The sequence below is a fragment of the Myotis nattereri genome (assembly GCF_964212035.1).
Source record: "Myotis nattereri genome assembly, chromosome: 1".
NCBI classification, from domain to species: domain Eukaryota; kingdom Metazoa; phylum Chordata; class Mammalia; order Chiroptera; family Vespertilionidae; genus Myotis; species Myotis nattereri.
The window spans coordinates 46,479,778-46,507,213 of NC_138075.1; the positions used below are offsets into that span (position 1 = coordinate 46,479,778).

At 45.0% G+C, this 27,436-nt stretch overlaps 2 protein-coding genes across 2 annotated transcripts in view; both read left to right on the forward strand.

The window, feature by feature from the left end:
• DPP8 (dipeptidyl peptidase 8) overlaps positions 1-5,986 on the forward strand; it is a 67,741-nt gene extending 61,755 nt beyond the window's left edge. Inside the window, exon 21 of the mRNA XM_081094300.1 lies at positions 3,967-5,986. Within this exon, the coding sequence (XP_080950426.1) occupies positions 3,967-4,089 (123 nt within the window). The 3' untranslated portion in view covers positions 4,090-5,986. The remainder of the gene's footprint in view (positions 1-3,966) is intronic.
• Positions 5,987-24,052: 18,066 nt separating this feature from the next.
• Positions 24,053-27,436, forward strand: part of IGDCC4 (immunoglobulin superfamily DCC subclass member 4) — a gene marked incomplete at its 5' end in the record, with an annotated part of 40,096 nt that continues 36,712 nt past the window's right edge. The window contains one exon of the mRNA XM_081094311.1: positions 24,053-24,119. Coding sequence (XP_080950437.1) covers positions 24,053-24,119 — 67 coding nt within the window. The remainder of the gene's footprint in view (positions 24,120-27,436) is intronic.

The following is a 27,436-nucleotide window of genomic DNA, read 5'->3' on the forward strand; positions in this document are numbered from 1 at the left end:
AGGAGTTTTAGGACCTGATTGCATGGTCTTTTTATATATATGTTTTTTTATTGATTTCAAAAAGGAAGGGAGAGGGAGAGAGAGATAGAAACATCAGTGATGAGAGAGAATCATCAATTGGCTGCCTCCTGCACACCCCCTACTGAGGATCAAGCCCACAATCCAGACATGTGCCCTTGACCGGAATCGAACCCAGGACACTTCAGTCTGCAGGCCAGTGCTCTGTCCATTGAGCCAAACCAGCTAGGGCTACATGGTCTTTAATTTAATTTTATATTGATATTAGAGTAGAAACCAGAAAGTTACTACATACCTTCATTGCTCCATTACTCAAATAAAAAGGTTTTAAGAAAAACTCCTCCTCCTTTCTATTTCTTACGCAGATTATATGCTCATAAGAAATGAAAAATATTACTTTTTCCTTATTTGTTTCAGTAGGTAAACTATGAGGTAGAGCAGCAACTATCAATCATTTTGGTCCCCTTTACATATCAGCTTTTGTTTATGTGGTTTATGTCTATCAGTATTTCTTGTATAAGATATTAATACTATTAAAAATATTAGGCCTTGGCTGGTGTGGCTCAGTTGGTTAGAGCATCATCCTGTGCACCAAAAGGTTGCTGATTAAATTCCTGGTCAGAGCACATACCCAGGATGTGGGTTTGATTCCCAGTTGGGGTGCGTACAGGAAGCTATCCATCAGATGTATCTCCCTCACATCGATGTTTCTTTCTTTCTGTCTCTCTCTCTCTCTCTCTCTCTCTCTCTCTCTCTCTCTCTCTCCCCCTCCCTCCCTCTCCCCCTTCCCTCCCTCTCTTTACCCCCCTTCCTCTCTCTCTCTAAAATCAACTTTTAAAAATTGTTTTAATTTAAAATATTTATTTAAAGTTATTACATGTTAACGAAAATTACATTTTTATAGGAGAGGGGAGATAATGTCTGGCTTAATAAGGAAGACACCTGGATTTTTATAGCTACTTCCAGTGCAGTCTGTTGTGAAATGTTTTGGCTAAAGTATGTGAAGAAAATTCAGCCTTACAGAATATATATTTAAGAAATGGGAGGTTTAGAGTTTTCAGATAATTGTGGTTATTCTTCTTTGGTACCACAAAACTGGACAAATGATAGTTTCTTAACAGTGGAATCTGAGCCATATCTATAAACTTTTCATACTCTGTTACATTATCATCTGTTGGATCTTGTACTTCAAATGGATCTTTTACCGTGCATTGGTCATCTGGAAAATTCTGGTTCACTGTGTATTGCCAATCTTCTGAATGTTGACTCATTTAATTATATAGTATTTTAAAACTCACATGAAAATTCCACTGATCTCATCAGAAAAGTCTCTTAAGTGCATATTGGGAAGCTCATGAACTAGTAGTGGTAGATGTAAGTTTTCCAAAATTTTAATTTTCTCAACAAAATTTATCATTGGCGCCTGGCCTTTGTAGCTGAAGGTGGTTGAGTGTCATCCCATGGACTCAACCCATCACACTCTGTGGCCGAGCAGTTGAGAGTCAAACTATGAACCAGGAGGTCATGGTTCGATTCCCAGTCAGGGCACATGCCTGGGTTTTGTGTTCGATCTTCAGGGGGGGCGAGGGGCAGGCGTGCAGGAGGCAACTGATCGGTGTGTTTCTCTATCAGTATTTCTATTTCTTTCCCTTCCTGTCTCTGAAATCAGTAAAAATATTAAAAAGAAAAAAAGGCAAAAAAGGGATATGTACAACACCAACAACAAATTTATCATCAGCAACAAACACTGTCAGTGTTATCCTTGAAGTGACCAAGATCACTTCATTCATTTTTGAGAAAATGTTTGCCAGATACCCAAATCTGAATCATCATAATTGTCAGCCATTCTTTCATGTTAAAAAGTGGCAGTTAGGCCCTGGCCGGTTTGGCTCAGTGGATAGAGCGTTGGCTTGCGGACTCAAGGGTCCCAGGTTAGATTCCGGTCAAGGGCATGTGCCTTGGTTGCGGGCACATACCCAGTGGGGAGTGTGCAGGAGGCAGCTGATCGATGTTTCTCTCTCATCGATGTTTCTAACTCTCTATTCCTCTCTCTTCCTCTCTGTAAAAAAAATCAATAAAATGTATTTAAAAAAAAAAGTGGCAGTTAGAAAGTGGCAGTTCAGCTCGCAACTCAGTTGCACACATTGATTGTTTTTCTTGAGACATCTGATAGAAGTAATTTATGCGTTCTTTCCATTTCATCACACAGAATATTAAAAAGAAATCTACTCAAGGGTTGCAATTTAAGAAAATTTATTTCTAATTTTTTTGAGACTTAAGTAAAATTGGCATTTTTCCTTTTTTTTGGCATTTTTCCTTTTTACTGCAATTATGTGGTGGTGAAAAATACTATGACTTCTAATACAATTTAATGTCATTGCCTTGATTAATACTAAGGCACCAGCACTATTAACCATTGCTTTTGCATTACCAAAACAAATGGCAACCCAGGAAATAAAGGCAAATAATACTTCAGTATTATTCTGAAAGTAGTTTGTGTGTCTCTTGAAAGAGTGTTTGAGGATCTAAGAAGTCTGCAGACCACACTTGAAGAAGCATTGGTCTTACATAAATCCTGTAAGCTTAGTGGTATATAGGGAATTATAAAAAGAAGAGAGGGTCTTACATTTAAGTCTTTAATCCATTTTAAGTTTATTCTTATATATGCTGTAAGAAGGTGGTGTCATTTGTTTGTTTATTTATTGCATGTATCTGTCCAATTTCCCCAACACCATTTATTGTATAGACTGTCTTTACCCCACTTATGGGTATACTAGAGGCCCAATGCATGAAATTCGTGTGGGGCGGGGGACGGGGGGAACCTCTTGTTTTTAGTTTAGAAACCTCTTGCAATCCGGGACCCCTCGGGGGATGTCCGACTGCCTGTTCATTGGGCCTAAACTGGCAGTCAGACATCCCTCTCACAATCCGGCACTGCCTGATTGGCCCTAACCACTCTGCCTGCCTGCCTGATTGGCCCTAACCACTCTGCCTGCCTGCCTGATCGCCCCTAACCACTCTGCCTGCCTGCCTGATTGCCCCTAACCCCTCTGCCTGCCTGTCTGATCTCCCCTGACCGCCTCTGCCTCAGCCCCCACCGTGGTGGCTTCATCCGGAAGGACGACTGGAATGACGTCTGGAAGGTTGTTCGGCTGTCCAGTCTAATTAGCATATTATGCTTTTATTATTATAGATATTTGAAGAAACCCAAAACACTAACTCAAAAGAATATATGCACCCCTATGTTCATTGCAGTGTTATTTACAATAGCCAAGCTATGAAAGCAACCTAAGTGCTCATCAATAGACAAGTGGATAAAAAAGCTGTGGTACATATATACAATGGAATATTACTTGGCCATGAAAAAGAATGAAATCTTAACCATTTGCAACAGCGTGGATGGATCTAGAGGGTATTATGCTAAGTGAAATAAGTCAGACATATAAAGACAAAATACCAAATGATTTCCACTTATATGTGGACTCTAAAGAGCAAAATAAAATAGAAGCACACTCATAGCTACAGAGATCAGACTGATGGTTGCCAGAGGGGAGGTTGGGTTGGGTGGCTGGGTGAAAAAGGTGATGGGATTGAGAAGTAAAAATTGGCAGTCACAAAATAGTCATGGGGATATAAAGTACAGCATGGGGAAATATAATCAATAACATTGCAGTAACTATGTAACATGCCAGGTGGGTTCTTGAAATATTGGGGTTGTAAAGTATATGATCATCTAACCACTGTGCTGTTCATCTAAAACGAATTTAAAATAACACTGAATGTAAACTGCAATTGAAAAATTAATTTAAAAAGAGGAGAGGGGCCTCTAGATAGGATGTATGTGTGTAATATCTTGGAGAGGGTATGCTTTATATTATTAATCCTGTTGAAATCTTTGGAAGGAGATGTATTATTAAGTTCTTATTTTTTGCTTTTGTTGTTGTTAAGATCTATCCTCAGGAGAGACACAGCATAAGAGTTCCTGAATCTGGAGAACATTATGAACTGCATCTTTTGCACTACCTTCAAGAAAACCTTGGATCACGTATTGCTGCTCTGAAAGTGATATAATTTTGACCTGTGTAGAACTCTGGTATACACTGGCTATTTAACCAAATGCGGGGGTTTAATCAACAGAAAGTATAGAATTGATCATCACATTTTGATACCTGCCACATAACATTTACTTCTGAAAGTATATTTGGTGCCATGCAGGCATCTACAGTTCATGGATAGTAATCTGACACTTTTAACCATACACACAGAAAATTGAATGACACGTATTTCTAAGGGACCCAGCAATACCTTGAGAATTACTGAAAGAAATAAGACATTAGCACTATGTATCCATATTACCTTTTTTTTTTTTTTTTTCACTTTTAATAGCATTATAAACCTCATGGACTTAATTAGTGTATTTTTACAGTATACTTCTGAGTTTGTAAAATATGATGATATTAGTGATTGGTTGGTTCAATTCCAGAATCTCTGACTAGTTACAGATTTGATAGCACTTAAATGTAATTGAATAGCTTAAGCTTCATCACTTGGGGTGTATCCAGCATGTTATGAACTAATCACTATTAAATCTATGACTTAACCAGTCATTAATGATTTTTCAAGGAAAACTTAGTGGCCTCCTAAAGACACATTTTGTTTCATTCATGCTCTGACCGGTTTTTAGCCCATTTTAACTGTACCTAGTATAAATAGTTCTCTTTGATGAAATGGCAGAGTGAGTTTTTCCTTTTCCTATATGTAGCATGTATTTAATTAGTCTTATAATATTGATAATTATAGGCAAAAAATTTTTAATCAAATGATTAGAGCTTAAATATTTACTGGCAATTTATTTTCCTTTAGGAAAAGGAAAAAGTACACATTCACTTGTATTCAGAAAATGTAGTGGTGCCAGTTTCCATTGGGTATTTCCTTATTAAAATGTTCCAGGGTTTTAGAGAGAAGGAAAGGAACTTCAGGAGGGTGGGAGAGACTAGAGTGTGGAGAATGACAGGGAAAGGAGAAGGCGAGGAGGGTCTGCTCAAGGACTAAGAAGTATAATTTGACCAACAGTCCTCATGAAAAAGTCTGGAAAGTAAAATTTAAACTCCTAGAATGTTAAGGAAACCAGAATTTAAAAATTACTCTCTTTTTATATTTATAGACTATAATGTTATTCAGGAGAGGAAAAGTTCCTTAAGAGTTACTTTTATAATTCTGATTTTTTGTTATTTTCTTTTAGTTTAGAAACCTTACAAATTTAAACCATCTTGATCCTCTTTTAATTATTTGAGCATAATTTAGATATTGTGAGCTTAAAATAAAGAGGTTTCCAGAACAACCTCTTTACTATAAACTGATCCCCAACAAGCCATGTCTCTTTTTCAGTGTTCAAAGCCTAGAGCAGTTTCTTGAATGGCCATGGCATTTCCTGGGTTAGCTGGGCTGTCACAGAGCTCGCAGGCTTTCAGGTGCTGATTGGGATCTGTCCCCTAGAGTCTTGGGGTGCAGATGGGTTACATTGGAGCCAGTAATGGAGAAGGCACCCGAGTTTGACCCCGTTTATCACAGACCTCAGTGTTTGGAAAGTTGCTACAAGTATTTTGAAACAACGCTCTAAGGAAATTGGTGTGGTTTTTTTTCCACTTTCTCTCTCACCACTACACAGAGGAGATTTCTCCCATAGAGAGCACAGCCTCCATTAGTAAGAATGGTGACTGTGCATCAGAGGTGGGCTTGATCAGTGAGGGCCAGGTGGGAAGTGAGGGAGTTCAGAAGGCAGGTGACCTGTTGGTTCTGTCCACGGGAAGGGGAAGGTTTTGCTGTTTGTGTATTTATACTGTATAATAGGTGCCACAATTTCCCCTTTTGTCTGTATATGTATTGACTTTCTTGTTTATGATATTTTCCCATGCGAAGATTTGTTTATATTTTTTCAATGTTAAATTAAATTGATTTGGGTAACTTCCCCAAGAAAGTATTTTCCCACAAGACTTAAGTATATATCTGATGGTTGAAAGTGGTTTTGTTTGTGAACTAGTTGTCATCTAAGGATCTATCCTTATATAAATGTAGAAATGGTATGGACAGTGGCTTTTAGAACCTATCCATTTGAAGCCTCTGACCTATGAAGACTGTTTTTTCAAAATAGCATCTCTTATTTTACCAAAACAAACCTTTAAAAACCGCATGCACTCTTGAATTCACAGGTTTTCCTTTTGCATCTTGCCTTCTCTTTTCCTTCTATCACAAGAAATGCTTCTGTTATAATTCCCAGTCACTTAAATGCCAATCTCCTTCTATAGAGGGAAAATACCTGACTGAAGTCACTTGCAGAAAGAGAGCTTGACTAAATTTGTTTTAAACTGATGTGAAAAACATCATAGTCAATTCAAGCAATCAGTAGAAATATAACTAAAACTATTGGTCCCCTATTCAGAGGTAACAACTTAAAAGGCAGGAGTATATAAAAGTAACAGCAGTTTTGATGAGATCCAAAACGCACTAGGTTAAACATCAGATGGGGTTTTTGTAGGCTTGATAAAGGGGTGCACTTGATTAACCATTGACAGGTATAGTTGCCTATGCATTGTTAAGCTAGTGGGTCTCAAAATCTAAAATTAATCTGGGACACTTAACTAAAAGAAATGGACGCTTGAACCCTACTCTTAGAGATTTGGACTTGGTTTATTTGGGCGGAGACCAGGTATCTATATTTCTAAGGAGCTTTCCTAGTGGTTCTAGAGCAAGCCATTGGTGGGCTGCTTTAAGAAACTGTTCTGTAGATAAGGGAGTTGGATTAAGAAAATAATGGTTAATTTTTACACTGGACTGATTTACAAGAACCTAAAATAATAGTCAAAACAGCTGCTCACCTGTGCTAACTATCGGCCCCTTCTCTCTAAAAGAAGCAGAAGGTATCATCAACTGTATCCCCTCTGTCTGGAGAGTCCTTTTGGAATGAAGGTTTTCCCTCTGCTGTTCCTGGCTCGTTTCCAAAGCCTCATACAAGAGGATGAAGTCACGGTGCATGCGTTACTTTTTAAAAGAATGAGATATAGATAATGATGCTTACTTTTTTTACTACTTGTTTTATTCCTCATGGAAGGTGTAGCCTACCTCTCTAACATCTTTCTCTCTTTGGTCGAATGATTCCTATAAGATCTCTTCTTATTATAGAATCATACATTTTCAAGCTATTACATCTTTGATATAATCTAATATTCTTTGTTAGAGGAGAAACCGACATATATAAAGAGAAGAATATATACCCATGGCCAGTTAGTGCTCAGTTGGTACTAGACTCCATCCAGATGTCCTGACTCATGGTAGTTAAATATGTAGAAAAGGCAAATTTTTAAAGAAGTATTTATTAATATATTCCTATGAAACATTTTAAAGATAACATAAAATGGTTAATTTTTCCATTCTAAAGTAAATGCTAAGCATGCTTATTAATGAAGCTGTACTTCTCATTAGTATATGACATTCTGAAGTTAATTAAAATTGCTATACTAAATGTGTCTTCCTTGGTGTAGTGGGGGGATTTGGGGATTGGGATATAGAGTGCTTGCTTAAGCCTAGGAGCCCAACTTAGAGCTATTTGAAGTAAGAGACATGGCCCTATGTACACTAAGATGTGTGAGTGTCCATTCCTGGCAGACATAAAGGAATAAGGAAACTTAACTTCCACTTTCCAACCCTCCCGGCCTCACTGATCATCCTGCAGCCTAAAATACGGAGACATGTCAGTGCAAGGTGCTGGCTCCTGCTTACTTGTCAAGAGCCAGCTCTAGGTAATTTTTTCAGAAGTCCCTTACAGACAGAGAAAAAGTAGTGTTCATGTGTTTGTTTTTAAATAACCCAAATGCAAATTTTGTTTGTATTCAGCACAATTGGAGGTCAGGTCTTTAATTTTAGAACATAAAGTGCCTGCTGTTTTAAGCATTGACTTGTACAAAAAGAATTGCATGTCTCACACCAGTAAGTTTATGGGTTTTCTCATTTTCAGCTACATAGCTTTTAATCATGTAAAGCAAAACATTAGTTTTGTCGCATTTTATTACAGGTTCGTTGTTGCAATAAAGATGCTGCTAAAATTAATTGATGTAAACGTTCCTTTTTCCCCTGTTCCCCATTTGTACAATGTTGCCTTGATTAGTGACAACTATGGAGTGATGAATACACATGAACAAGATCATGTGCTTACAGTGGAGAAGGGAGACTGTTGGTGATTACATGGAGCTTCTAATCCTATAAACACAAACCAAAGGGAGGTGTGCAGAGATTGCTTTGTACCTGCAAGTAGTTCCCAGCACCAGCAGTTAGTACTGCCTGGGGAGGTGGAGCTTGGAGCCAGTGATTGGCATATCCTCCCAGAGCAGCTAGCTGTGAGTTTCTTGGAAATGCCACTCAGGATTGATAGTGGTTTCTGCACATTCCCCGGGAAATTTTAAGGGAGTTCAGTGTAATGCTTTTTTCATATTTTTCTTTGACAACTCTCTGGTCTTTTGAAGCTGTACTAGAGAAAGGGTGGGAGGAAATAAGCAGATAAACTCCTCTAAAATTAGTACGCTTTGGCTTGTCTGATAATCTTTCCAGAACAGACCCTATAACCCTCTGAAGTGTGCAAAATATTGCATGAATGAATGGAGGTATGTTCTCAGAAGAAGGGCTTTGACTTTATCAGATTCACAAAAGGATATTGTACTAAAAGAACCACTGCTATATTATATATTTGAATCTTACTTAAATAATTTGTAGACTAAAATTATTAGGAATAAAGATGACCTTGAAACAGTAATACTATAGAGCAATGCTTCCTTTTCTAACCTTTTTACCTTATGACAAAAAAAAAAAGATTTATATGACACTCTGTGATTAATTAAGATGCACTGGATTAGCCTGTTGAGACTGCTTGCAGCCAGAAGTGACCAGCCAGGCCCACCCAAGCTCTAAAGAGTAACCAGAATCCATTTATGGCATTCTGAGAAACTTAAAGACTATCTTGGGCCCCACCGGTGTGGCCCAGTCATTGAGCATCAACCCAGGAACCAAGAAGTAGCTGGTTCAATTCCCAATCAGGGCATAGGTCCAGGGTGCAAGCTCAAGCCCTAGTTGGGGGTGGGGGCATGCGGGAAGCAGCTGATGGATGATGGTGTTCCTCTCTCATGTTTCTTCCTATCACTTTCCCTTCCTCTCTCTAAAAGTCAATAAAAACATTTTTTAAAAAAATGATTAACTTTAAAAAAATTTAAGACCACTTTGGTCTCTTAATTTAGCCTGGATTTAATGCTAATCAAAAATCAGCTTTCAACCTAGCTATGCATTCTGCAAAGACTGTTCTGAGGTGCGGGCTCTAGGGCTCCAGTGCTCCAGTCAGAGCAGAGCAAGCGCCCTGGCCTTGAAGCCCTTGGACTTCCTGTTGGCCTAACCTCACCCACTCAGTGCAAGACACAATGTTTGATCCCGTAGTAGTTATTAGGTGAGCAGAGTTGAAACAGCTACTGTATGAGACGCATAACCATAGCTTTATTTTGGGCTTTGAGTGTTTGGGGAATCACCAGGATTTAAATGTTCATCAGCCTGGTTCTGTCCACACATCTGGTACCTGGCCCTGCCACCCTGGAAGAAGTTGAGCTCCCATTGAAAGGGATGGGAAGGGATTCCGCTTTGACACAGGCAATGAGATTGTTAAGTTTGCTATGAGCTTCTGACGGAAAGATGCTCTCTAAGTTGGCTTCCAGACTTGAGTTGTTGAAATAGAAGTTTGGGAAAAAATTAGCGAGGATATTTGTCCTTAACCAGTTCCAGGAATTTCCCCACCTCTTTCCACCTTCACTGGAAGAGCACCCTATGGAAGTGACATAACATTCTACTCACCGGTGACACTTCTTTATAGGAAGGTCCTCTGGCCACGTGGTTTCTGGGAATCACACTGCCCTTCTATAAAATGAACTCTGCATGTTGGCTAGGTTGCTGGCCATGTACATGGTCATAGTTGCCCGCTAAGCGTGCATGTGAATGCTACTGCCTCTTTCAGTCGTGTATTTAATCAAGTGTTGCCACACCAGTTAATTGCTTTGCATTGTCTCCACCGCCCAGCCATTCCTCTTGCTCCTGCCTCAGTCTAGGACTGCGTGTTGTGCTGACTGCAGCAGCTCTTTCACCAGCCTGAGTTGGAGATGAAGATTAAGAATTCCACAGATGAATACCTGTTTTAATGAGAAATAACTTGGTTTTAAACATGAAAATAAAAGAATTCCAAGTGACTAATCATCCGAGAGATGCAAATCAAAACAACAATGAGGTGCCATCTCACATCTGTCAAATGGCTATCATCAACAAATCGACAAATGACAAGTCTTGGAGAGGATGTGGAGAAAAAGGAACCCTTGTGCACTACTGGTGGGAACGGTGCAGCCACTGTGGGAAACAGTATGGAGTTTTCCTCAAAAAATTAAAAAATAGAACTTCCATTTGACCCAGTAAGCCCACTTCTAGGAATATATCCCAAGAAATCAGAAACACCAATCAGAAAGGACATGTGTACCCCTATGTTCATAGCAGCACAATTTACCAAAGCTAAGATTTGGAAACAGCCTAAGTGCCCATCAGCAGATGAGTGGATTAAGAAACGGTGGTACATCTATGCAATGGAATACTACGCTGCTGTAAAAAAGAAAGAACTCTTACCATTTGCAACAGCATGGATGGACCTGGAAAGCATGCTAAGTGAAATAAGCAGTCGGAGAAAGAAATACCACATGATCTCACTCATTTGTGGAATATAATGAACAACATAAACTGATGAACAGCCGAAACCGGTTTGGCTCAGTGGCTAGAGCGTCGGCCTGCGGACTGAAAGGTCCCAGGTTCGATTCTGGTCAAGGGCATGTACCTGGGTTGTGGGCACATCCCCAGTAGGAGATGTGCAGGAGGCAGCTGATTGATGTTTCTCTCTCATCGATGTTTCTAACTATCTCCCTTCCTCTCTGTAAAAACTCAATAAAATATATATTAAAAAAAACAAACCACAAAAAACTGATGAACAAAAACAGACAGAGAAGCATCGAACAGACCGTCAATCTTCAGAGGGAAGGCAGGGGAGGGGGTAAGAGATCAACCAAAGGACTTGTGTGCATGCATATAAGCATAACCAATGTACACAGACACTAGGAGGGTGAGGGCATGTGCTGGGGGGTGGGGGTGGCCGGGGAGAGGTCAATGCGGGAAAAAGACAAATGGAATACTATATGTAATACTTCAAACAATAGATTAAAAAATAAAAATATTGAAAAAATTCCAAGTGACTTCAAAGAAGCAGTTCTCAACTTTTCACTCAGCAAATATTTAGTAACAACCATGTGTCAGGCCTGTGTTAGGCTATGAGAAAACAAAGATGAAGAGGACCCAGCCCTTGTTCTCTGGACCAACTTCTCCTCCTACCTCACTAGCAGGTCACAGCCAGTTAAAGGCATGATAAATTCTCTTTGCTGCTCCAGTCCCTAAGTTGTGCCTGACATTCAAGGCCCTGTGTCACCTGACTCAACTCCCTCTTCCCCCACCCCACTCCCACCCCCCTATCTTCACTCACCTACAAGCATCCTAGGGTTTCCTCTTCCCATTAGTAGAACACATACTTCGAATTAGACCCAGGTTCCATTGGCATCCTATGGAGCTTGTATGGGAATCTCCTCTCCTGGGATGGGCAGCATGGCAAATGGTACCAGCATTGGCTTTGGAGCCTGGCTTCAACCCTTGCCTCTGATTCTTGTTAGCTTTATGGGCTTAGACATATTTACATAACATTCTGACCCTCAGTTTCCTTGGGTGTGAAATAGGAATAATAACAGAACTCTCCCTAACGGTTTGTCGTGAGGATTAAGTTCATTTACTATACAACGCCTGTGGTGCCTGGCATGCCATAAAAGTACTCAGTAAACGTATCTCAGGGTTAGCACTTCATTTTATAACATACTGTTTGCCCCTGGTTTTGCTTCTGCGGTTAGATTACAGACTCTGAGAGTAGGCATTATATTACACTTGGTTAATTCTCTACATTATACCTACTACAGAGGTAGATATGTAGGAATCACTTGCTAATGCTTGAATACCAAAAAATCTTGACCTCCCTCAGTTAGGGTTGTCTGATTGATAGATTATAGGTTCCTAAGCGCCATCTACCAATTGATTTGTGAGACTGCAAAAGAAACCAAATTCCCCTAATTTAAGCTTTTAGGACCCCTTCTTTGAACTGTCATTGGAATTTTTTTCTTTGAAGCTTTAGGTCTGGAGGAATGGTGCTTCTCAGCCCTCGTTGCTATCATAGTTGCCAGGGGAGCTTTTAAAAATGTTGACGTCTGAGTTGCTCCTGGGATCAATTAATCAACTAGGGGAAGGAGGCGGGGTGGGGTGGGGGTGAGGGGAGGGGGCAAGTAGGTCTGCCATCTTTTAATTTTTTTTTTATTAGCTCCCTAGGTGATCCTAATGTGCAACTAGAGTAGAGAGCCAGAGCAGATTCTTAGAAATCGTCTCATCTGCTGCTTTACAGATGAGAAGCTGAGGCCCATGGCTGGGAAGTGATTAGAGTCCCAGCCGTGGGCAAACTACGGCCCGCGGGCCGGCCGGATTCGGCCCATTTGAAATGAATAAAACTAAAAAAAAAAAAAAAAAAGACCGTACCCTTTTATGTAATGATGTTTACTTTGAATTTATATTAGTTCACACAAACACTCCATCCATGCTTTTGTTCTGGCCCTCCGGTCCAGTTTAAGAACCCATTGTGGCCCTCGAGTCAAAAAGTTTGCCCACCCCTGGATTAGACCATAGCCATCCCAGCTGTTTAACGGGAGTTCATGCGCCCTAGCCAGTTTGGCTCAGTGGATAGAGCATCAGCCTGCGGATCAAGGGGTCCCCGGGTTCGATTACAGTCAAGGACATGTACCTTGGTTGTAGGCTCCTCCCCGACCTAGGCCCTGGTCAGGGCTTCTGCAGGAGGCAACCCATCTATATGTTTCTCTCACATGGATGTTTCTCTCTGTTTTTCCCTCTCTTTGCCAATCTCCTTAAAAATCAATGGAAAAATATCCTCAGGTGAGGATTAACAACAAAATAAATGAAATAATCCTGTATAATAAAAGCCTAATATGCTAAGTGTCCAACTGTTTGTTTGACCATTCGACCAGTTGCTATGACACCCACTGACCACCAGGGGGCAGACGCTATAACCTGTAGGTTAGCTTTCTGCTGGGGTTCAGCCAATCAGGCCTGGGCAAGATGGGCAGGACATGCCCTGGAGCCCTCCCACGGTCCCTCCCTGGCTGGCCAACCTCTCTCGGTCCCTCCCCGCCCTCTAAAATATTTCTTCTAATTAATTTCCTTTCTATGTGCACGAATCCATGCACCAGGCCTCTAGTAATAAATAAAGAGAGTCAGTGCTTGAGCCCAGGTCTGCTAGCTCCGTTTTTACCTCCCAGAGCAAGGTTCTCCTAAAGCAGAGCTGGGCAGAGGAATTTGCCAAAGTGAGGGAGCCATGGCTGCTGCCAGGAAACCACAGGGATCTAGGCCCTTCAGCTTTTGCTTCACCCAGAGCAGCTCAGCTTTTTACTTCTGAATGACTGGGACACATGTTCTGCAGCTTCAAAGAAGAGGTGACCCCTCAAAAACACAATGACCCTTTCCATCAGATGGGGACACTGAGGCCCAGAGAAGACTGCAAAGCCACACAACTGTTGAGTGGCAGAGCTGGTACCAAAAGTCAGGCTAATAAACTCGCTGAGGTACAGGTGGGTGAAATGACTTCCCCAAAGGCACAAAACTAGTTGGGAGCTGAACAGACACACTTGGATGCAGTCTCTAGGACACATACTAAATTTCCTAAAATCTAAGATGTTACTGTTTGCAAGAACCTGATATATAAAAATGAGAATAAGAATGTATCTTAGAATCCAGGAAATATGGTATTTGTCTGAATCTGAGTTCCTTCAGGGACTGAGCTCATGCTGAGAAAGCATGTACTGGGTGGGTCTTGGATAGGATTCTCCCTGAACTTGCCCAGAGAAAGAAGGGGGAGCCTGGGAAAGACTAGAGAATTTGGAATCTGATAGACAGGTTCGAGTCCAGCAGTTGTGATCTTGAGCAAGCCCTTCTCTTCTCTACCCTTGGACTCTAAAGTGGCATTCTAATACCCCTTCAGAGTTGCTGTGAGGCCAAAGTGCCAAGCACAGGCCTAGCAGGGGATGGGGACTTGGAAGTGACTTATGAAGTTCAAGTTGGCACTCCTGTTGTTGCTCTGACCTTACCTCCTCTAAGAGTATAACATTGCCAGTGGGAGCAGTCTGCGCTCCAGGACTGAGCTGCCAGGCCCAAGCCCTGGGGAGAAGATAGATGCTGGGTGGGAAGAGGAACATGACTCAGCCCCGGAGATCTTGGGAGAACAGCAGGTTCTGGGACATGAGCAAGAAGGGTGGGTACAGAAGCCTCCCTCCCATGGGGGTAGTTGGACTCTGCCTTGGCCTCAAATACTTCCCAAGGGCTGATCTTCCAGAATTGCACATGATTAGGATGAATGTGTCAATAACTGTAAGGCCCTGGTTAGGGATAGCATGTTTACCTTTGAGCAGGTGATTCATTTCCCTCTGAATACCAACCTCTAACATTTGAATGACAAGTGTCCCACCACCTAAAGAATATTTCCTTACGACAGCATCATGTTCAATTTGATCTTCACAATAAGCTAGGAGACATCAGTTAGATGGCATTATTATTTCTCCTGTGTCTCCCATCCCAGAAAGAAATTAGAGCTCAGAGAGGTCACAGTGCAGAAGCGGAATGCTAATCCTGGCTTCACTCATCCATTAGCAAGCAACATGAATTGAGCAGCTGCCATGGGCTTGGCTTGTGCTGAGGAATCCAGGGATCTGAGGATGCTCAGAGGAGTCAGGCATGTTCTCTACTATCAAAGGATTCTCAGAAGTGGAGATGGAAACAAGAGGGCTGGTGCAAAGAGAGATGTGTTGACTGCTGTGTGAGCCCCCAGGAGGCAGAGCTGGACAGCAGTTAGGAAGGAGTGTGGGCTTTGACCCAGAGAGCCTGCCATACTGTCTTCCCCTGAACCACTTCCTACTGTATGACCTTGGGCAAGTTATTTAACCTCTCTGTGCTTCAGCTTTCTCTTCTGTAACCTAGAGCTAATGATGTGAGCTTTGATATGAGAAAATGCTTGCAAAGCTCCTAGGATCTGGCACACAATACTCAGCAAACATGAGCTATTATTTTCTCTGGGCAGTGAAAAGAGGATGGTCGGGAAAGGCTGCACAAAGGAGGTGGCATTTGAATTAGGTGTTAAGGAGTGAGGAAGTCATTCCAAGCAAAGGGAATTCTGTTGTTGTTGATTTGAGAGAGAGAGCGAAAGAGAAACATCAATTTGTTGTTCTACCTACTTATGTATTCATTGATTGATTCTTGTATGTACCCTGTCTGGGAATTGAACCCGCCATCTTGATGTTTTGGGACGATGCTGTAACCAACTGAGCTATATGGCCAGGGATATATATCTATATATATCTATATATATCTATATATATCTATATATCTATATATCTATATATCTATATCTATATCTATATCTATATCTATATCTATATATTTTTTTAAGAGAAAGAGATAGAAACATTGAGGAAAGAGAAACATCAACATTGATCGGCTACCTCCTGCATGCCCCCTACTGAGGATTGAGTCTATAACCTGGGCATGTGCCCTGACTGGGAATTGAACCGGTGACCTCCTGGTGCATGGTCCTACACTTAACTTCCAAGCCACACCCACCGGGCAAAGGGAATTTTCACACACAGACATGAAGGAATAAAGGGGAAGAATGGCTCTAACCGGTTTGGCTCAGTGGATAGAGCGTCGGCCTGTGGATTGAAGGGTCCCAGGTTCGATTCCGGTCAAGGGCATCTACTTTGGCTGTGGGCACATCCCCAGTAGGGGGTGTGCAGGAGGCAGCTGATCGATGTTTCTATCTCTCTATTCCTCTCCCTTCCTCTCTGTAAAAAATCAATAAAATATATTGTGTTTAAAGTGGGGGGAGAATGGCACACTAGGAGGCAGGAGGGGAGAATGCTGGGGATGGAGTGTGAAGGGCCTTGGATAATGGGAGCCATGAGTCATGCATCTGCCCTGGGCTGTTCTTGCTTCACCTCAATGGCTTAGTTTGCCTGAGGCACCAGCGGGGAGAGTGGGCCATGGAATAGACATACTTTGATGGGGAAACTGAGGAGGAAGAAAGGTGTTGGGTAGGACAGACTCTGACCTCCAGCAGGAGAGGGTGCAGCTTCCAGAGGGGTGGACAGTATAACCTGCATCACTTACCTTTCAGTTCTGCTGAAGGTGCTGGGCCCATCCTGGTCAGTGTGTCCAGCTGTAGGCGGAGCATCAGAGACCTCGGGAGGAAACAGATGACACAGCCCACTGTGCTGATGCAGGTTCAGGAGCCCTCACAAATGGGGACCAGAAAGGAGCCATCTGAATCCCCAGCGTGCTGGAGGCTAGCCTGGAGCAGAGGTGGGTTTTGAGGAGCCGTGGTTCCAGGCAGGAGTTAGCTGTTGGGAGCAGCAAGGCGGTGATGGGAATGGGCACATGGAACAGTGTCTGCCTGGAGGGGATGGTTCAGGGCCAGAAGGCATCTGTGTGAACAATACAGAGACCTGCATCACTTTTTTAAAATTTAGTTTTAATTTGTCATGGCTACAGGCTTGACTCCATAGCTTAAGGAGTCAAGTTCTAAAACAAATCTTCAAATAAAATGTTTGTAATGTTATCCTGTGATTTTTTCCCCAGTTTTTATGCATTATCTAGAGGCACCCTGCTATGAAAGATTCAAATTTGGCTGTTTTTCCTCCAATTTTCACCAAACATATACACATCCCATCTCCCTCATTTTTTCAATATAGTTTTATTGTAATTTCACTTAGACCATATTCAGTGTTTACATCACTATGACCATGTCAACGTATTCAGAGATGAGTCATGTAACAAACTGAATCATTTTTATTCATGCAGAACTTTCTGTTTTACCTAGTTAATAATTATCTTTTTCCCAGTTTATGTATTTGTTACTAATTCAATCCCAAACTTTTCAACCTTTCCATTGCTTTTTTTCCCGTTTTAATTGCTACTATTTCCAATGTTTTTCTGCAATATATTTTCATTGCCAATATATAACATTTCAGATATTTAGTGCGTGAGGTTGGTTTTGATTGGGTAGTCTGAGAGCATAGCCACCATTTATAGTTGTTGATTCTTTAGGGAAATGTGTTTTGCTTTCCAGGCAATTGATTTTTAAGTGTACTGCAGGCATGACCACCTGTTTGATGCCCTCAAGGAGTTTCCAGTGTGATCTGAGACACAAGACGGACATAAATTACGTAAATGAAGAAATTGCTGTATGAGGCAGAAACAATCCAGTGCCTTTGAGTGGTACAGACAGATGGGTGAGGACTGGTGATCACCTTGAAGGAGCTGGGATTTGATTTTTAAGGGATTATATGTATTCTTTTTATTGTGGTAAAATATGCATAACATAAATTTATCATTCTAGCCATTTTACGTGTATAGCTCAGTAGCACTAAGTCCACTCACACTATTGTGCAACCATCACCTCTATTTCCAGAACTTTTTCATCTTCCCAAACTGAAGATCGTAATTTCTTTTCTCTCAGTTACATTTACTGTTTCTGATGACAAAAATAGTATGTGTTCACTGTAGATAATTTGGAAAAAAAAACATAGAAAAGCACAAAAAAGAAAATAAAAGTATTCCATAATTCCACAAATTGTTTAGCAATTTGATAATAAGACATGGGTGGAAAGGCATCCCAGGGTGAGAGGAGACCCATCCCACTGGCCCAGAGGGTTTGAGCAGAGGTACAGTGTGAGCGATGGTTTTGAATATGAAGGGTGACAATATTATAAACAAATCTATTTTTTGTATTTTCCTTAAAGGAGAATGAGTAGGGGAGGCGGCAAGTGGTTCTGATAGTGAACCCAGTCCAGTAAAAATTCCAGCAGCTGTTGTGGGTTCTAGTACAAACCACCCCAAATGCGGTGGTGGAAAACAACAATCCCCATTTTTATTATTACTGTCTCACACAGTGCGGGGGGTTAACGGGGCTCAGGGCCTCCTTTGTGGTCACAGTCAGACAGTGGCCAGACTGGACTTCGGGAAGGCGGCACCTCCCAGTGGAACAGCCTCTCTACCTCCATGCCATCTCCTCACATGGTCTCCTCGGAGAAAGCCAGGTGGGAGCTGTGTCTTCTTCATGACAAACCTAAGAATCCACACAGTATCACCTTCACCACATTCTATCCTTTAGAAATGAGTCACAAGGGCCCAGCCTATGTCCAAAGGGAGGGAAAGTAGAGTCTATTTCAGTGGTTCTCAACCTTCGTAATGCCACGACCCTTTAATACAGGACCTCATGTTGTGGTGACCCCCAGTGTTCAATTTGTAACAATTTCAATGTTACAAATTGAACATAATTAAAGCATAGTGATTAATCACAAAAACAATATATAATTATATATGTGTTTTCCAGGGTCGCGACCCACAGGTTGAGAACCGCTGGTCTATTTGTTGGAGGGAGACGTGTCTAAGAACTTGTACACATAATTTTTTTTAATATTTTTTTTATTGATTTTTTACAGAGAGGAAGGGAGAGGGATAGAGAGTTAGAAACATCGATGGGAGAGAAACATCGATCAGCTGCCTCCTGCACATCTCCTACTGGGGATGTGTCCGCAACCAAGGTACATGCCCTTGACTGGAATCGAACCTGGGACCCTTCAGTCCGCAGGCCGACACTCTATCCACTGAGCCAAATTGGTTTCGGCTGTACACATAATTTTTAAACCACCACTGTGATGGAGTCTGTTACCTATTCTAGAATGATATGGGTGCCACAGACCCTAAATCTGCTGGCCCTGCAGAGCAAGTGGTCCACACATTCTTGATGTCGAGTCACAGAGCCTACCGAGGTCTTAGAGGTCTCAGGCCAGTGCTTTCCAACATTTTTTGTTGCCAAACCTTTCACAGTAACATGCTCTCCTGAGAATGCCCTTAGTGATTTAAAACTTTCATCATTTTCGCATGGCATATGATAAAGGAGCAACATTTTAAAAAGCATTCATCATGAGCAGGATCCACTAGCAGTAGAGCCAGACAGTTCAGTAAAGAATATGACAGTAAAGTGCACTCGGTGTTTGATAGGAGAAGCACCAGCTCACAAAATAATTTATCTGGTTCTGACCTCTCTGCTCAGATCAAAACGACATTCCCGTTCCTTTTAACATTTTCACTCGGATGTCACAAAGGCACCTCAGAGACAGCATGTTGAACAAGCAAATTATCTTCCCTCTCCTCTGTCTCACTCTCCCCATGTTCTCTTTGTTCAATAACATCCCATCCACCTGGCCAAACCAATGAAAACTGTAATCCTCTTGCCTTTCCCAGTCTCCCAACCCCTACATGGAGCTATCCCCGAGATGTTACTTCTGTCTTAGAATTGTCTCAAAGAAAATGATAATGTATAACAGTATATAGTTAGTTGAAGGACATTTAAATATATTTAATTAAATTGATGAGTTAGAAAACCCTCTTCCCCATTTAAGAAAGGATGCATGTTGATTTTAAATTAATTGCAAAAAAAGCATGATTTGTCAATAAACAAAACTATTTTATCAAATTTGGGGACCATATATTTGGGGGTCCTGAAATTTAACCACAGAATCAAAAATAGGCAAAAATTGCTTTCATGATCTGATTCCATTTTGTGCTATAATAATTTTCTTAGATTCTTTTTTAGTTTTATTTCTAAAATGTGAAATAAAATATTTCCATCTACTGGGAAGTATTTCTCCACAAATAACATTGTAAATACAATAGGTTTGCCTTTCTGGTACACAAAAAGTCAAATTAGATTAAAGTATCACTGGATTTTATTTTTTTTAAACATTAGCTTTTGACATATGAGTGACTAATGACTTTTGATTAGAAGACTATAATGTTCTTTTCTGTCAACTTGAGGCAAATTTGCAAAATTATCATTTTCTCCTCAGCATCAGTGCTTCTTATACTTCCTGTCATGTATTTTTTATGACCCAACAAGGCTATAAATGAAACAATGTATACATAACTAAGCTGTTTTTATTTTTTAAAATATATTTTTATTGATTTCAGAGAGGAAGGGAGAGGGAGATAGAAACATCAATGATGAGAGAGAATCATTGATTGGCTGCCTCCTGCATGCCCCCTACTGGGGATTGAGCCCACAATGTGGGCATGTGCCCTTGACCCGTATTGAACCCGGGACCCTTCAGTCCGCAGGCTGACGCTCTATCCATTGAGTCAAACCAGCTAGGGCTATAACTGAGCTATTTAATGGTTATAACCAGCATGGCTATAACTAAGCCATGACAGTAGCCAGTGTTCATTGGGCATGCTCACTGTCCTCCACGGCCCTCTACACGAGCACCCCATACACATTTGGAGGCATTCCATGATACTATTTGAAGGGGGGAAATAAGAATATTTTATGAATTGGTTTAAAAAGAAAGAAATTAAAACAAGTGCCATATCCACTTTTAATGGTGTGAAGTCTTTGGAACTCCTGGTGAGAAATGTGCATCATACCCCAGCCCTCTTGTTTTTCTCACTGACCAAGCTGAGGCCCAGGAAGAGGAAAGAAGTTGCCCAAAGTCACATAGCAAATCGGTAGCAGAGCCAGGACAGGACCCGGGGCTCTTATTCCTTACACTGGATTTGGCTGGCCTGACCCTGTCAACCCACTCCACACCTGTGTGCTGAGATATGAAGACAGAAATGAACTGGATTTTTGTGTGTGGCTTGTGGAATTAGTAACACTATATGGTGACACCTTGTCTGTTCTTTTATTCATTCAATTGAGAGTGAAATCATCACCTGCTTTCTAGGCCAGCAGTCGCCAACCTTTCAGACCTCACGGACCACCAGTGGTCCGCAGACCACACCGCCTGGTGACCGCTGTTCTAGGCAACATGTAAGGCCTTCCCCATCTGGTCCCAGCTTCCCTGCTTGGCTTCCTCTCCCACCCCTGTTCTCCTTCCCGCCCAGTGTACACTTCTTACATTTTGCTTACACTGGGTTCAGGTATTTGTCTTCACCAGAAGCTTTCTCTGCCTCCCCCCAAGTCTGGCCAGGGCGCCTCTCCTTCCTGTGGTCCATCACCGCCTGAATCATACAGTATTACAGCTGCCTTTCTCCTTGTCTGTTTCCTTCACTAGATCAAGTGTTGTGCAGGCAAGAATCAAGTTCACCACTGGGTTCCCAGTGCCCAGAGCAGGCCTGACCCATTACAGGGGGCCCATGACTGTCCGTGCGGTTAATTATTGGCCCTGCCATTTCTGGAATACTTACGGTGCTCTCACACCACAGGGCCACTGCAGAGGGCGTTTCTTCCCTTCACCCCTTTGGTTCTATCCTCCTTAAGTGGTCAAGACCCCGGTCAAACATCTACAACAATCAACAGTCCTGTGAAGACTTCTTCCTCAACACCCCACCACACTCTCCTCTTGCTCCCCTCCTCCCAGCTACCCCATGCCACTTTGGATACTATTGTCCCTGTGGGTAGTGACTTGTATCTTTTATCCTGGCCACTGGCACCTACACAGTCCCAGATACTGGTCTAGCTGCTTAGAATTCAGCAGTGAACCTAACAGACCAAAATCCCAGTCCTCATGAAGCCCACATTCTGGCTGGGGGGGGGGGGGGGGCAGACCATAAGTAAAGCGAGATAGGGAGAGTGGGGGAAGTTGTGAGGACGGGAGGGTGGGGGACAGAATTTCAGACTTGCACTAGCTGAGCAAAGGTCTGGAGGCAGGAGGGAGGGGTCTGGTCATGATCAAGTTACAGCCAGGAGGCTAGTGTGGCCTGAGAGGTGGTGAACAAAGGGGATGGTGTGGGAGGGGAGGTCAGAGAGGTAAAACAGGCCTCCAGATCAGACTTTGGCTTTTGCTCTGAGCTAGGAGGTCCTGGTAAGTGTTGAGCAGAGAAATGACACGATCTCATTCACATTTTAACAGAATCACTTTGTTGTTGTTGTTAATCCTCACCTGAGGGTATTTTTTTCCATTGCTTTTCAGAGAGTGTGGAAGGTAGGAAAATTGAGGTGGGAGAGGGGAGAGAGAGAGAGACATCGACTGGTTGCCTCTCTCATGCATCCCGACTGGGGGCAGGGAATGAACCTGTTATCCAGGTACATGACCTTGACCGGGAATTGAACCAGCAATCCTCTAACCACCAAGCAACACGGACTAAGGCCAGAATCACTTTTTATTCTGTTTTGAGAAAAGACAGAAGGGAGATAAGGACAGAAACAAGGAGACCTGTGAGGAGGCTACTGCCACAATCCAGGTAAGAGGTGCTTGGATCAAGGTGGTCGCGGGAAGACAGAGCGGGAAGGATATGAAAAGTAAGGGTCAAGGATAACTCCAATATTTTGGACCTGAGCAAGTGGACGAATGGAGCTGCTAGGAACTGGATGGGGGAAACTGTGGGAGGGTTTAATAGGGAAGATCGGAGCTCAACTTTGGACATGTTAAATTTGAGAGGCCTATTAGACAGCCAATGAAAATGTTGAGCGGGTAGCTGGATACGTTTGGGGTTCAGGGGTCATGGTCCAGCCTGGAGGCCTACATTCAGGCATCTTCAGTACAAAGGTGTCGCTTAAAGACTTGATGATCAGATAACATCACTAAGAGAAGCAAGTGGGAGTGATTGGCTAAGTGACATGCTGCTGATGGGCCTGGCAATGAACGAATAAATAAATGCCAGATCCCATTAGATCTGCAAAGTAGAGGTCATTATTGAGGGTTACCTAGCAACAGGTGGGTAAGGCACCTACTGGCACAGAGACAAAATGGCTCTAAGTCATGGGAACCCTGGAAACATAGGGAATAAAGAACCACAGCATCTTGGTTTGGAAGGGACCTTAAACAGGTCATTTAACCTGCACTCCTCTCCCCACCCTAGCCTGAAGATGGAATCCCTGGCTTTAGAACAAGAAATATCTGTGGGATCCTGAGGCAGCCAGTCTGGCTCGCACAGAGAAGGCACAGTTGCAGAATGAGTGGGGAATGACCTTCTGGGGTCAGAAAACCAGGGTTCTGGTCTGGCATCTGCTGCCCCCGGTCCTCATGTCCTTGGGCAAGTCTTCACCTCCTCCAGCCTCAGTTTCCCTATGTGTGAAATGAAAGCAATCAAACCTTCCTTCTTGTCCCTTTCAGGTTTGCAGAGACTGCTGACTGTGACAGGGCTGGGGCTGGGCAAATGCCCTGCCTGGGCTGGTCACTGCAGCAGCAGCAGAGCCTCAGCTTGGATGGCGATGGAAATGGCCCGAGGAGGGAACCGTCTTCTCCTCCGTGTACCTGTCGGTGCAGCGAGTGGAGAGGCCAACCAGGGTTCCGGGCAGGACCTGGGCTGGGATCGGCTGGGCTTCGAACCCAGTCCTTGCATCTGCCTCCATGTAGCCTGGAACCGAGATGGGGGAGACCCCGAGGCAGCGACAGGTTAAAGAAACGGAGACACCACGGCAGAGAGAGCCGCGGACCCAGAGACAGAGTAAGAGGCAGACCGAGAAACACGCGGCCCAACACGGGCCCGACGCGACCCAGAGAGGCCAGGCTACGGGCGCAGAGCGGAGGCCGGCGCGGCGCAGGGTCGCGGTGCCCGGCGCGGGTCTCCGGCGGGGCCTGGGCGGCCGCGCTCGCCAGACGCCACCCCCGCCCCCTCGGCCGCTCGCCCAAGATGGCGATGGAGGGGCGGGCGAGGCGGCCGCAGCCCCGGCCCCCGCGCCGGCCCCCGCTCGGGACCGGGCCCCCGAGGCCGCGCCCCCGCCCGCGGCGCCGCGCCTCCCCAGGCCACTGACGCCCGGCGCGCCCTCCCCCGGCGGCGGCGGCCGAGGCGCGGGGCGGCGGAGGCGGGCGGCCCGGCCGGCCCCATGGCGCGGGGGGACGCGGGCCGCGGCGGGCTGCTGGCGCTGACCTTCTGCCTGCTGGCCGTGCGCGGTAAGGGCGGGCGCCCCGCCGGGGCTGCGCGGGCGGTGGGGCTGGCGCGCGTCCTGGTCCCGAGCGAGTGGCGAGGTCCGCGAGGCACGGGCTGCGCGTCCAGGTCCCGGGGATGCCGCGCCTGGGGGTCTGCGAGCCGGCGTTTGCGGCGCTTACTAGTCCGCAGGGGTGTGTGTCCTTGGCTTTCGGAGTCCTGAGTGAGTGCGTGCGTGCGCGAGCGTGTCTCTGTGTGTGTGTGCCTGTGTGTGTCTGTGTGTGTCTGCGTGTGTGCCTGTGTGTGTCTGTGTCTGTGTATGTCTGTCTGTGTGTGCCTGTGTGTGCCTGTGTGTGTGCCTGTGTGTGTGTTTGCGTGTGTCTGTGTGTGTGTGCCTGTGTGTGCCTGTGTGTGTGTTTGCGTGTGTCTGTGTCTGTGTGTGCGTGTGTGTCTGTGTGTCTGTGTGTGTCTGTGTCTGTGTGTGTGTGTCTGTGTGTGTGTGCGTGTGTCTGTGTGTGTCTGTGTCTGTGTGTCTGTCTGTGTGTGTCTGTGTGTGCGTGTGTGTCTGTGTGTGTCTGTGTCTGTGTGTGTCTGTGTGTCTGTCTGTGTGTGTCTGTGTGTGCGTGTGTGTCTGTGTCTGTCTGTCTGTGTGTGTCTGTGTGTGTGTGTCTGTGTGTGTCTGTGTGTGTGTTTGCGTGTGTCTATGTGTGTGTCTGTGTCTGTGTGTGCGTGTGTGTCTGTGTGTGTGTCTGTGTCTGTCTGTGTGTGTCTGTGTGTCTGTGTGTGTGTTTGCGTGTGTCTATGTGTGTCTGTGTGTGCGTGTGTGTCTGTGTCTGTGTGTGTGCGTGCGCGCTGGCCGAGGGTGGGGAGGGGGTTCTGCGGGCGTGCGTGTCCGCAGTGCGTGGCCCGGCCTCGGAGTGGCATTGGGGGTTTGGTGCTGGTGCCTCGAGCGGGCGGGCTTCACCTTGCCCGCGTGTCTCCGGGTGGAGAGCGTGTGGGAGAGCCGTGGGTGTGGGTGTGGGTGTGGGTGTGGGCGTCTGCACCTCCATCGGTGTCGAGAACGTGTGTAATTGTGTTTATGAGGCTGAGCTAATATTTGGCCTTGGCTGTTGGGAGTGTCCTTGCCCGCGGTGGGGGGACAGAGCGGGAGATTTCTGATTGAGCAGGGTAAGTGGGTAAGTGGTGGTCAAACACTCAACTTTGCCCAGAGGGTGTGGTCCCTGGAGCCGGTGTATGTGTGGGGGTAGCGTTGCTCCCCCAAGCCCGGGGCCTGGAGTGGGCTGCGGGAGAGGGCAGGGAACCAGCTGCTTTGTGGACGCATCCAGTTCTCACTCTGGGGATGGGCCGCGTGTCACTCCGGCCCCAACCCCCTAGGGGCAGATCGGAGCAGCGTGGCCGAGGTCGGCAAGGCCTCCTCCAGCCTCCCACCTCCGTGCAGGGCGTGGGTAGAAGTCAGAGCTGTCCGCGCTGGGGAAAGGGCTGCGGACGGGGCGGAGACCCGAGTCGCTATGCCTAGGGTTCCTTCTTGCGCCCCTAGCCCTTTCGCTTTCCGTCCCATGTGAGTTTGGGGGGCGGCCCATGGGGAAGGTAGGGGGTAGGGCTGGGGAGGGGGAGGGGCTGCCCGCTTTGTTCGCCCCGTTCTTGCCTTCCCTTTGGAGAGGAGAGCTGAGGACGTGTCCGAGGCAAGTCGGGGAGGGACTTGGAGGCGGGATGGGGGTGGGGAGGGGGATTTCTCTCCAGCTGCTGCGGCTTCCAGAGAGACTCAGCCAGGCCACGTGGGAGGGAGCAGGGATGGCGGAGGGGGTAGGAGCCTTACCCTGGTCAACCCCACGCCCATCTCCTGGAAACCCAAACTGCGGGATCTGCTGGGACCCTTCTCTCCCTACAAAGACACGCCCCTTTCTAGGCTGACTGCCCACCTGGCTGGACCGCCAGGGGAATGGGGAGCGCGGGTTGTCAGGTGAAGGGGCAGAGCACATCTCCTGGAACCCAGGAGATAAGGAACAGCTGTGCCCCTGTCTCCGGCTTTTCCAAGAGCTCCAGACAGCAAGGGCTCAGTGTCACCCAACGAAGCGGGACCAGGCCTGGGAAGTGCAGGGAGCATTGTGAATCCTGGCGGGGTCTCTGGCCAGGGGCTCAGTTTGCCTGGAAGACCTGGCCTCTGTCTGCTCCGGAGCGCAGGGCACCAGGCAGTGGCAGGGACAGATCTGGGGCTCCCTGGACAGCAGTGTGTGTGGCTAAAGCAACTACTCTACCAGCCTTCAGGCCCCAAATCTTTGCTGTACAAAGCTCGGCCCCCTTGGGACACCTTATAGAGTTCTGTATAGCCACAGTGATCTGGACCAAGGTTGCTCATTCATTCATTCAACAAATACTTACTGAGCACCTTTTATTATTATTATTATTATTATTATTATTATTAATTATTATTTGGCTAGCATGTGCCCAGTGCCTAGAATATAGTAAATAAGGTGGCAGGCTTGGTCCCTGGTGCCAAGCTTCCAGTCTGGTGGGGAGAGACTGACAGGTACTCTGGAAAGGTCAGGAAAGGTTTCCTTCAGGAAGCAATGAGTAATGGAGCTCCATGCAGTGCCTGAGTTCGCCCTATAGAAGGAGAGTGGTGATGGAGAACGTTTTCCAGAGAGAACAGCATGTGCAAACGCTCAGAGGTGACTTAGTTTGAATGAAGGTAAATCCAGCTGGAGTTTAGAGCACGGGGGCGAGAGTGGAGCAGGTTGGGGAAGGATGGGATGGGCCATGGAGTATCAAGGGAGAAAGGGGTGGGGCCTGGCACCCGCTTATGAAGGGCCCCACCAAGGTTTCTGAGGCCCCAGGAGCCCATGGTGGGTTTTCAGATCAGCTTTGCATCAGTTCACTCCAGCCAGTGCGGAGAATCGATTGGGCAGGGCTGAGGCTGGAAGCTCTAGCTCCTTGGGAGGCTGTCCCAGTAATCCAAAGAGGACGGTGGCCACTAGAGTGGCAGTTGGGGTGGCCAGAGTAGCTGGATTCTAGAGATATTTAGGGAGAAGAATCAGTAGGACTTGAAAATAAATTGAGTTTGTAGGAGACGAGGGAGAGGAAAGTAAAAAAATAATAGAACAAAGGGCTGGGGTCAGGATAGTGCCTGCCCCTCTCCTCTAACACTCCCCTTGAATCAGGGACTGGGAACCAGGGAGACTTTTTTGTTGGAATGGGGTTGGTGCTGGAATACTCAGTGTGCTGTTTTCATCATATACAAGAAGTGGGGCTCTCCCTTTCACCTAGTTAGAGAGTCAGAAGTCAGTAATAGAAGACCTCTAAGAACATGGAAACTGCTTTCTTCTCACCCAGAAACTGCTTCTCT